Source organism: Myodes glareolus, chromosome 1 (genome assembly GCF_982192425.1).
Source record: "Myodes glareolus chromosome 1, mMyoGla1.1, whole genome shotgun sequence".
Classification (NCBI taxonomy): Eukaryota; Metazoa; Chordata; class Mammalia; order Rodentia; family Cricetidae; genus Myodes; species Myodes glareolus.
This window is the reverse complement of record NC_142026.1, coordinates 31,783,226-31,795,518: the sequence shown is the minus strand read 5'-3', so window position 1 is coordinate 31,795,518 and position 12,293 is coordinate 31,783,226. Positions and strand designations below refer to the sequence as shown.

General features: G+C 48.1%; 1 protein-coding gene across 15 annotated transcripts in view; it reads right to left on the bottom strand.

Moving 5' to 3' along the window:
• The window catches only part of Agap1 (ArfGAP with GTPase domain, ankyrin repeat and PH domain 1), a 445,382-nt gene that overhangs the window by 56,513 nt on the left and 376,576 nt on the right, over positions 1–12,293 (bottom strand). For all 15 annotated transcript variants that reach the window (XM_048441788.3, XM_085696846.2, XM_048441789.3 and 12 more), the window contains 2 exons: positions 6,973–7,127; positions 3,906–3,996 (listed from right to left, as the gene is read on the bottom strand). In XM_048441788.3, coding sequence (XP_048297745.1) covers positions 3,906–3,996; positions 6,973–7,127 — 246 coding nt within the window. The remainder of the gene's footprint in view (positions 1–3,905; positions 3,997–6,972; positions 7,128–12,293) is intronic.

Sequence of the window (12,293 nt, the reverse complement as noted above, 5' to 3'; positions counted from 1 at the left end):
TGGTGGGACAAGCCTTGAGGTTTGGAGCTTAGCCCCATTTCCTGTGCTGTCTGTGCGCCATGATCCATGAAGACATGAACAAACAGTTGGCCCCCATCACATGACAGGCTGTAGCTTCCTTTCCTGTAATTTCTTGCCAGGTGTCCTGTGGTCACAGGGATGAGTGGGTACAGCACAGGAGGCGGCACAACTGCAGGCTGGACTCAGCTGCTGAATAGCTTGCATATCCTCCGCCGCATGGCTCTCACCTGCTGTCTGCAACCCCTCAGAGCGTGGCTCCTGCTATGCTGCCCCCACCAACTCTTTCCACTGAGACAGGGCTGTCATAGCTGCCGGCCACCTCCATGGCTACAACTTTAGTCCACTGCTGACTTCCTATCCACCGTCCACCTCCCAATTCTGCACATGATGCAGATGAAGTTAAATGTCTCTTTGGGATTTTCTTCATGATTTCAGTATTTTCTCCAGTACTTCCTCCTCAAATTGGCCCTCACCTTGGCTCCTGTAATCTCTTCTATTCTGATGCCATTCTCTCTGCCTAGTAAACTCAGCTTGACTAGGCTTTTGTGACAACCCAAACTGTAACAACTGTCAACAGCTCTGACCTCTTTCTTGTTTACCAGTTGGAACTTTTTACACAGACTTCCCTGACATCAGCTTGCACTGATGATAGTTTCTGTCTGCGTCTCCCAACAGCACCAATGCTCTCCCAGGACCTGGGGGATCAGCCCTCATTCTTTCATTGTCCCCACAGATACTCTCTCCAATTCAGCCCTTTCTTCTTACTCTGAGCCTCCACTCTTGTCCTTACTATCTCCACATAACATGGGATTGTCGCAGTTCATGTCTGTATGCTCACATCCTGACCTCCCAACAGCAGCCATGAAATATGGCAGGCCCAGTCACATAACACTGAGACTCAGAACCTGCTATAACTGATACCTGTCACTGGGAGCAGACAGGATAAGAACCGAGCCCCACCCCTTTCTCTGTCTCATGTTGAGACCCTCACCGGCTTCACCAGCCTGTGTACAACATTACCAGCTCTGCCTGGCATGCTGCTCTCCCTTTGGTCTCAGCTAGAATTACCTACAGCTCCCTTGGCCACCTCCTACCCCCAGTGTAGTAAGTTGACATCACAGAACCTAAGCCCTGCTTTGGGCAGAGCTTGGTATGCCCACTCTTCTTGGTGGCTATGGACATTAGAGGCTGTGAAAACACACTATATCTGGGTGAATACAGAACAACCTCACCATAACAGAGCTCACATCTGAGGAACTGAGGGGTGGTTGAAGGCAAGGCTGGTGGGTCAGACAAGATCTACTAGGAACCAACAGTGCTCTAGCCAGATTGTATGGGCAGCACTGGCAATGACAGACCTTTGTGGACCAGGAGTCTGAGACTGGGCTGCCTCTTACCTTTGTCCTGGAAGGTCTGACATACTGGTGAGGACTGTATATGTGTGTGTGTGTGCGCGCGCGCACGTGTGTACTCTGGGATCCCCGGGTCATTTTCTGGACATGATGCTGGTGGCTGGCAACTGGTACTCCCAACACAGATTTCTGTTGTCAGTGGTTTCTTGAAAGAGCTGAGCTGGACAAGCAAGCTCCCTCTAGAACAAAATTCTCAAATACTGATGGTGGATAGCACTGACTTTTCCAAATTCACTGGACCACAATTTCTCTTCGTAGACAAGCAGCCCATAGCTAAGGTGGCTCCATGCCCTGTTTGGAAACAATGTTCTAGGACAGGCTGAGTGTGCAGAGGAGACACTTGGTGACCTGCAGTAACTGTGGCCTCAAATCCCACACTGTACTAGAGTCCGGACACATCCTCAACCCCCAGAGGGTGATACACATGAAATGATGGGCCACTGAGACTCTCGGGGGGGGGGGGCTTTCCCTGGAGCCCCACTGTCTGTCACACCAACAGATGTCACCTGTACCTCCCTTTAGATGTGGAGTGACTGATTTCATCCCAGAGTCCTGGAGAGGGCCATCTTTAAAGTGGGTGTCTGCTCCTTCCGTGCACAGACTGTCTTCCCCCACGGGGATCCTTCCTAAGGGGACTGCTGCAGTCATAGGCACACAGCCTTCACAGGCTCTTAATCCCACTGCTCACATCTCACTGCTGGGGTGGCCTATGGGGATCTGTTTCCTAGCATTTGCACCAAAACTGGGCATTTACACTTAAAAAAAAAAATCTCTCCCTGCTTGCTCATGTACTCACATCGGACTCTCCAAGCATCTTAGGCCTCTGAGTAAGCAATAGGCTGGTGAAGGGTGTGGGCTGAATTGCATAGAACTTGCTACCCCAGTGATCTGGACAAACTGCTGTGGTCTAGACTCTTCCTTCCCTGTCCTGTAATGGGCCCATGACAGTGCCAACTATCCAAAAGGTAATCCATGCGCGGACTGGACACAGTATACTTGGTGAACGGCCTTCAAACCTCTTCTTCTGAAGCTTCAACTCTGCCTTTATCATCTCCGCCCCATCTGCTCATGTGGTTCTATCTACAGTCTGGTCTCATGGCCTCCCCTTCCTGCCCATCCTTAGCATACGTATATCCACCTCCTCTCAGAAAGGACCTGTGACCTCCAATTTGCCACATGCCACAGTTTCTGTAAAGCTATAAATTGGTTTCTTTTTGAGGAATCTCTAGTTGCGTGCTGGAAACAATTACAGACATCAATCTCTGAATTTTTTTTTTTTAAATATGCCTCAGGTTCTGTGCTTAAAAAAATGTCTGGTTTAAGGAAAGTTTTGGATAAAAACACACTTCAAATATATGTTCTTTTCTCTTCAGCTCACGTTTTGAAAGTAAAATTTAAAAATTCAAACAAAGAGAGACTTTAAAGCAGCGCCCAAAGGAGTCTATGGCAGAGTGTGCCCTTCCTGTCCTGAGGACAGGCTCCTGCTGGGCTGTGGTCAGCTAGGTCGCCTGGACAACCTGCTGGTCAGAGCCCATGGGGGAAGTTCTGCTCTTTTCGTTCGTCTGAAGCAGGTCTGGGCTAGTGCCTCCATGTCTCAGGCGACGCTCACAATCCACCTGCAGGTCTCTGGCTCACTCTGCTGTTCTCTTCTGGTGCAGTCAGACAGTGACCCATAAAACTGCACAGAATTCTGTCCCTACTAGGAGATGTGGACAGCTCACCCCCGCCTACAAATGCATAAAGATCTCACAGCTCTCTTGGTAGTGGCACCCAAGCATCTCCGTCATCTCCATCGTTTCCAGCCTGAGTTGCCACTTTTCTTTTTGGCTCACCCAGGGAGAACTCTGTGAGGCTACAGACTCCAGTCACACGACTCTCTCACACTGCACTCTTCCTCAGAGTCCTCCTGACAAGCAAACTCTGGTGGGAAGCTTGCTTTGAGGTTGAAGATCTCAAAGACCTATGTCCCTTTTGTTTCTTCCCCAAGGCTGTAGACCATGTGTCCTGGGTACCTTGCCCAACAAGTCAGGCGTGTTCAGTTCCCAGACATCCCTCACCTGAACCAGCACCTCTTGTTTGAACTGCATTCCCATGCCCCTCAAGACCGTATGTAACAATATAAATGGGCAAAGTTTACTCAATCTAGCTTCTGAGGGGGCAGGCTTTGCCCCCCAGGATATAAAAAGAAAACATCACTCTCAAAGGGAATATTACCTTTTGTACAACAGAAAGTATGATATACGGGGGTAACTCCAAGAGATGTAGTCTTTGTAGTTTCAGTCCTTCAACTATTGTGATGCCTGAGGCTTAAGCAGGGCACACAGAAGTCCAGTGTATACGAAAAGACACACTTCCACCAGTAAGGCTGTGTGAAGGACACTATGTTCAAATTAAACCCAGATTCAAACATGTCTAGTCCTTAATGCCACAGCTGATAACAGATCTGGGGCGCCGTCAGCCCCGTATACTTACTTTGGGTATCACAGTCTACACAGTGGGAGTTCCCTCTCATGTTACGGATGGACTGCAGTGCCATGGCCTCGCTCTGGCTGGTTAGTCGGGACTAGGCACAAAGAAGACAAAAAATGCAAGATATGAGCAGCCAGGAAAAAGCCACACATCTTCTAATGATGTCAGAGAAAAACCAAACAGATTATGCATAGGTGCAGCGGTGTGCAATTTCCAAACAATTTTTCCATTTCTGATGTCTTAGGGAAGTTCAGGAAGGAGAGCGACAGGTTGTATGTCAGGATTATTGGCTGAGACGGACAATTCCCAAAATGAGCCAAGTGGTCAGACCGCCATAATTTGTGAATGAACCAAAGACTGCTACATGGAAAATGTTACTGGTTTATATACCTTCATGCATATAGCTACTTGGCACGAAGATTAAAGAGTGAGGAAAAAAATAATCTGCGTTATCAGCCAAGGGTCAGGCCTAAATCAGCATGCACAGAGCTATCTTCTGAATCTTCATCAGAAAACCCCAGACCACACCACACATCATAGCCAGAAGAGTCTCTCCCTCATGTGATGATCTCTCAGTTACTATGAAATCAAAGTCACTCATTGGAGTGAGGCAGGGTATTCATTCTTATGGTTCTCAGAAGAGATTTTCTTCTTTTTAAGATCAACCTATTGTGGCAACATTAGAAAATTTGAGAATTTATAAACTAGGATTCCATCACTCAGAGATCCTCTGGCAGTTTTTCTATGCACATCTGTACACATAAGCGCTGTAGCAAAGACAGATGGGTATTACTGCCTTGCAGCTTGCCTTTCCTGCTTAGTACTGTCTGTCTGTCTGTCTATCTGTCTGTCTATCTATCTATCTATCTATCTATCTATCTATCTATCTATCTATCTATCTATCACTTGATGTCAACAAAGCCTTTAACCTCATCATTTAAGTGCATGCATATGAATCCACTTAGTGAGTGAGTATACAGCAAGTTCCTTGGCTGTGTATTCGGAATGCTCTAGGCATCCTTGACTCTAGACAGAGCTGTAAAGAAAATGCTTTCTGTAAATGCCTACGCATATTTCTGACTGCTTGGCAAGGATGAAATCCTGGAAGCAAGGGGCAGAGTTGGAAAGGATATGTGTATTTTAAAAGGTTTATTTATTCAACATGCACTTGATATTACAGCTAAAGCAAAAGTTGATCAGTTTCAGAACTTAGAATAACTTCTTTTGCATACAAATTCCTCACAAATTGAGGTGTCTTGTGCTAAACAGATGATGTGAATTTATTGTTACTTAATACTAAGCTATCATTTACCTACTGCTATTGTTTAATCGGCATTATTTACCCTGTGTTTTTATTTCCTTGAGGAATCAGAAATCATTTAACAACTTGAATTGGCATCTGGAGGTGTCACACACACGGGGAGGGGGTGTCTACCTATCTCCCTGTTTTTCCTCCATGTATCTGTACAATGCTGTGACTCCCTGGTTGGCTGCTCTGTCTGTCTGGGTCAGGATTATCCACCAGGAATTGTAATACTTGATGCTTCTCTCTCTAATGGAGTCTGGACTTTTCTCTCCAAGTCATCTATGTTGGGAGATCTAGGTCCCATTTTACCCTTTGTGTCTGGTGTCCTTCAGTTGCTCAAGGGACCTCCTCTCAGGGGAAGCCATTTCCACAAGTGTGCTTGCCCATGGTTACAGAGGGCAGCTTTAGGTGGGCTGGCACTGGCGTCTAGTTCATGCACCCTACTGTCTGCAATCAGAGAAGCAAAGAGGGAAGAGGCTCTTAAGAAAGTGGAATGGGAGGAGCCCACACTTTTAGAACCCAGAGCTTCTAAAAACAAGAAGAGGCGTGGCTTCAGTCAGAATGTGTAAAATTAATTTCTCCATAACACCCGGGGATATGCTTCTCTGATCAGCAGCACGTATCCCCTTCCCTGCTCTGAAACCAGAATTCCAAGTCTGCAGATGGCAGGTGTCATTGTGCCCAGGGGTGAGGAGGGGAGACACATCACGGCTCCATAGGAAAATGACACAAGAATCCAAGAAGCTCAGAGTAAAAACAGTGGTTCTCCCGAGCTGGGTATAAACCGTCTTCCAAGAGAGAAGCAAATGACATAATAACAATAATGACTGTGGTCTGGCTTACCCTGGCTCAAGAGGGTAATAAAATAACACACCCCATCTCTCTGAAAAGCAGGCTCCCTTCTTAATGACAAAGCTGGCCATCCATCACGGTCAGAGCTTTCTTTAACGGCTTATAAATGAACTGCAGGTGGATGGCCATGTCTTTCTTCAGTTTCCAGTCGATCACAGTTTGAAAAATAAAAATGCTCACCAAGAACCTCAGCGGGTCAGCAAAGGGCTCTGAGCATCTAAGGCTCAAAGACTGAAATGGAGAGAACCCGGCTGGGAAAGACAGGACCGGTGTAAGGAAGATTGCCGAGCAGTGGCCCAGAAAGCACAGTGAACAACACTTTCATTTCTGGCCAAACAACTGCTGGAGAACTCCTTTTAATTACTGAATGAAACATAAACCAGACTTTTAAAAAAACAGAAAATTCACCTTGCCCAAACTCCCTCTATCTCCTCTGCGTTCCATTTGTATCCCTGTGACATTCGAGACATTTATGAGGGCAGAATGGGGCATCTTTTAAGTCTCTGTGTCTTTTTCTGATTTATTCTGCCTCAAACAATAACAACAAAAAAAAATAAGTATGGACGCATAAGCAGGCAGAGTCCAAAAGGCTTCATCGCCTACAGAGAGAGGCGAAAGCTTCCCACGTAGCGCCGGCTGCTACAGCAAAGGTTTCATGTTGGACATCCTGCCACACACAGACGGCCAAGCCAGGACACCAACACATGCATGGTGTTTGTAGATACAAAGTGGTTTTATCTTTTCAATTACTTAGTTTTTTTTTTCCTCACAAAGCATACCTGGGTCTTGTCATCCACACAAGCCATCTGATGCCCCTGTATCCCCATACCCCCCTCCTGGCTCCACTTGGGCCTTCTTCTCGCTTTAATGATCAGCAGCCTTGATTTTGGGGCAGCCTGCTGAGGGCCTTACCTTATTCTTGCTGCTCTCGCAGGACTGTAGGCTGGCTAGGATCTGGCTCTCGATGGCTTGGACCCATGCATCTCGCTCCTCGTATGTGGTGGCTTCAAAGTGCCATGTCTGGCCGGTGAGGGACACAATGATAAACTCAAAGTTTTCTTCTTGCTCTGGAACACAGAGGTGGGATGAAGAGCTCACTTTCATGAGACAGCAGCGCCCGAGCCCATCCTGTCACAAGTGCCTCTGGATTCAATGGCACAGGCATGGGGCTGGCAGCACACACAGGACGGGAGCGCTGAGATCTGATCCACACACCCGCCAACACTCAAGGCCGGCTTCCAAAAGCCAGCAGCGATAACTAGGTTTCAATCAATGCTTGGGGGACAGGGAGAAAGAAGAGACAGCGTGGGATTTCAGGGTCTCTGTGTGGGCACAGACCATGCAACTTAGGAAAGTAAGTTTGCAACTTACTGCTGTCCCTTGCATCTGCGAGAGGAAAATGGGGTTAGTTCTGCGGGATGTGAAACTGGACTATGGAAGGGCTTGAGTACGGATCCAGGTGAACTGCACTGGGAACACCAAGGTGGTGTCAGTACAGGCTCGAGCAAACGTCAACGGGAGCTTTAGTTCTCATCTTACTAAGACTTGGACAAAGTGACGTCAGGCAACACAGAGGGGGTTTAGTGGGCACGGGTCTTGCTGGGTGGTCACAGAGAGACACCTGTTTTGAAAGGGGAAGAGAGGCTTGTGTCCATGTCCTGTGATAGTACCTGCCCCTCTGCCTTTAGGTAAGTTCCTGAGGCGCATTTTCCTCCCCTGTGGATTGGGCACAGGCAGATTCTATGGAGCTTATCATTAGCTAAATGTTGCATATGAGCACAGTGGCGTGCAGCCTGGCCACCACCCTTGTTTTCACTGTCTGCTCAGAGGTGGCACCGCTTAGGAAAAATACAGTCAGAAGCCAAGGCTGGACCCTTCACATGCCTCAGTGGATGAGGAGTTTCTTAGCATTGGCCTGGAACTGGCTGTGTGGTCATGTGTAGTCACAGGAAAAGAGTAACCCGTAGACCTGCTTATCAACTAAGTTATTCCCTGCCCGGCCATTGCACTGACACCACGGCATGGTGCCTCCCCTGATCAAGGATGCCATCAAGCCCCACTCCCAGGGGCTGGGACACCACCCAGGAATGGGATGCTTAGGTCTTCAATGTAAGACCTCTGCAACCGCCACCACTACCACCACCAATCACTATGGCACACTTGCATGAGCCTTTTGTGTTCTGGAAAAAACAGCACTAAACTTGGAATGTAAGCAAGGTCTCTCTCTCTCAAATGATAACGGGTCTTAACTCTATGGGGCTCAGTCTGAACACCACCTGGAGCGTGGGCAGGTGGACACACCTGTGTGTAAAGCCTCACGTTTCTCCCAGACAGCCCATCTGCAGGAGTGAAAATGAGAGCTGGCAGAAGCGGCTACACCCTCCAACACGGCCAAGGCCTGGGACTCCCCCGCAGGATTTCAGTCATGCTCTGCAGCTGTGACGCGGGTGCCGAGGAGGGGCCAGGCCTGACAGCCATGGCTCTGACATGTCAGTCCTTTTGGGTGTTTGCACTGAGGCTGTGCTTATGGCAGGGCCAGAGCGTGGCCTGAGCGCAATAGTACATGCAGGTAGCACAAGGAAGCCGTGAGCTCGCTTAACCGTGGGCATGTTTGCTTCCTGAGTTCTTTCTTGATCTTTTGGGTTCTTGGAGCTTAAGAGTTCAAAAAGCAGGTGCTTGTTGTGTGATATTACCTTAAGATATTACATTTGTTCATGCTGTGGAACATTTGTTTCAATGATGTGAAGGTGTGTTGCATTCTTTTATGTCGCATTTGTTTAGCTTTGTGAAGCTGTGTTGCTTTGCCTGTCTAAACACCTGATTGGTATAATAAAGAGCTGAATGGCCAATATCTAGACAGGAGAGAGAAATAGGCAGGGCTCGTGGGCAGAGAGAATAAATAGGAGAAAAAAATCTAGGGGAAAGGAGCGAGGATGGAGAAAAGGGGAGTGGAGGACGCCAGGGGCCAGGGTGGAAAAAAAGACATATAGAATAAAGAAGGGTAAAAAGCCTAGAGGCAAGACATAGTTAAAGAGAAATGGGATAATTTAAGTTAGCAAAACCGGCTACAAACAAGTCAAGGCTGGACATTTATAAGTAAGACTAGGATTCTGTGTACTTATTTGGAAACTGGGCGGCAGAACCCCAAAGGAGAAAAAACAGAGAACAAAAAACAAAAATAAAACAACAACTCCCCCCACCCCCCAACCAACAACAGGTTGTGGCCAGGAATGGTACTCAAATGAGGCCCATGTTTGTGCCGAAGCAGAACAAGTCCACCTGCTGTGTGGAGGGAGACTGGGGAGGAGCTGCAAGGGCTTTGGACATAGGGATTAGTTAAGTTTTTCATTAAAAAAAAAAAAAAAGACTACATAGTAACTTCAGGCAGTTTTCTTCATGGTTGACTCGCAACCACACCCTGCAATTACCAGAGCCAAGGCATCTGTGGTCTTGAAAAGACCTGTTCTCCTGATACACGTATTCATTGCGACTTTTACTACACAGAGGTCTGCAAGACAGTAGCTGATTCAATACCTAAAACTCTCAGTGAAGAGAGAGGTAGGGCAGGGACAAGCTATATAATTCATGGGTAGAATGCAAGGACACTTGACCATTCATGGGTGGATGTGAATACTATTCATTAGGACATCTGCATAGCTCCCCCCCCCCCCCCCCCCGATCAAGGATGAGAATGCTTCCCCTGGCTGGGATTTACTGCATGTCTGGGGAAGACATGACAACCGTGAGCCTTCCAGTTAGATCTCTGTACACTCCCTTAGAGGATTTCTGCCCATGTTTGTAGCCTGAATCATGAGCTGCAGTGCTAATGGGAAGGCAAAGAGCCGAACTGGCTTGACTGAGGTGTGGGCTTGGTCCCAGGGCTCTCGGTTACCTCCTTCATGCCTTGGGTGTCAGGAGAGGCAGAGGGTGGTCTTTGAAGGATTCTACTTAGCAGGGACAAGCACACCCATGTGTGGATGACAGAGCACAAAATGACAGAAATGGCTGAGTATCCGGGTCAAGTGCTACACAGATAGCACCAAACTTTCTGCCTTGTTCTGATTTCAGCTTAGCTGTAATGTTCAGATGAAGCTGCGCAGGCGCAGTCTGGCTCTGCCTTGTCCTGGGAGCCATGCGCCTCTCTCTGCACATGTACCCAAAGGGTAGAATTCACAGGAACACCAGGAACCGCACCGTTAGCTTTCCTTCTAGACGACTGCAGCTTCTGTGTACTTAGACCTTTCTCCCTCTGCTCCTGGCGTATCCCCGCTGCACCTCCTTGCTTTCCTTATGGCCACCTCTCATATCTTCTTGGGCCTCTACATTTTGTAAGGATTTCTTCACTCTACTCTGAGCTCCAAGAGTCTCGCTATAAATATGTTGGCCTTCATGTAGGATGTACACCCTGCAGACAGGCACCTTTCTACTTCACTCCATAGAGTGTGCCACCTCAAACTTGATGGTACAATCTGCAAAGTAGCCGCGCGTGTGCTCAGTCCTTCTCTGCCCTCCCCTCTGACACCTCACTTCTAAGCCTGTGAATGAGCGCCCAGTCAGGTCATGGCTCTCCTCGGTCTCCCCCAACCCCGTATCTCTGGAATGGCCGGCCAGCACTGCCCATCACATCTACTGCCTTCCCAATGACAGTACGCTGGACTACACTGAGTCCACTGGATGGGAGGAAGGTATATGACTGGGTGAGGGAAAGGGAACCGAGCACAGTGACATTAGCCATGACTCACTGGAGGTTTCCATGAGCATGCCTCCAGTTCTCAAAGCCAGAAGCAGGTGGTAGGGCCACCTCACTACCCTGTACCCCTTTTTGGCTGCTTCATGTTTTTATTGGGGTCCTGAGTGAAGTCTGCTCATTGCATTTTGAAAAGGAGGAGTTTTAGGGAGGACAGCAAAGTTCAGAGTTAATGTACTGTGAGAGGCTACAGAGCAACCTGAAAACTCAGTAACAAAAATGTTCTGAAACCCAAAACTGCACGTTTAATTTCAGGTTTAACAGATGTTAATCCACAAAAGCAAGGGGTGTGGTCCTGCCCTCTCCTCTGTGGAGGTCACTGAGTGCCACCAGCACACTGCAGTCAGGGATCAAGGTGCCAAGAAGCCCAATACCTGCCAGGGCCTAAGTCCAGATGTCCCTTCAGTCAGCTGCATCCCCCTGCCCATAGCTGGCTATGTGGGATGTTTTCGGCTATGTGGGATGTTTTCCTGTCTTTCGATCTTTTTCCCTTTAAAAAGGTTCCTGTCACTCACAACAAGGACTGATGAAGCCAATGCATGGGTCCTGGCAGGGCCTGCCAGGTGACAGGTCAATGTTTACAGACAGCACCTCAGAGGCCTCCCGACTTGATCCATGCTCGCACATCACAGTGGCGGTGACTGAAAAAAGCAGACGGCCCAATGCAGCATGCTCCTTCCTCTCAGTGCTCAGACATTTCACCAGGTGACGTAGTGCCCGTCAATTCCTCAATGGCCAGAAGGCTGTGTTACTTTATAAGATGACAGTTGATGATAGTAGAGCTTTTAGCAAACAGATTTTTAAAAATGATCATAGCAAACCAGGTGCTATAATGCTGATCAGTCAGAGAGGGCTGAGCGCGGCCGCTGTCCTCTGTTCATTTACTGTCCTTTGGAGACTGGGTCTCACTCTGTAGCCCTGGCTGTCCTTAAACTCATGATCACCTGCCTGCCTTGCCTCTGCCTCCAAGGAGTGAGATGACAGCTGTGCCCCCCCCCACTCCCGCACCTCCCAAATGACAAATGCTTGAATAGTGAGAAGGGTCAGTTTTGGTGTTTTATTCCTGGTGTCATTTGCAGATACACCAATCACTTAATGACAGGCACAGGAGCTTATGCCGAGTTCATTACGGAAGAGACTCAGGTTGTAGAAGACACTGTTGGCATATACACGAGAATCATGTTCTCAGTTCCAGAAACACACACAAGCACAGAGTTATTCCCCGCCTTAAGGAGAAGCCCAAAGGCCACCTCACCCCAGCCCGAAGCTCCAGGCTATGCACAGTCCTGGTCCCCAGCTCACTAACACAGTGATTGGGCTCCCAGGGGCTTAAACAGTTTTCTGTGTTTAACGGTTGGCTGTGGAAAGGTCCACTATAATAGTATTTTAGAGCCATGAACCTGTCGAAACCAACCTGCCCAATTATTCCCAATGACATTAATAACACCGGATATCGTGCTAATTGTGTCCAGTTTCTATGCAGACG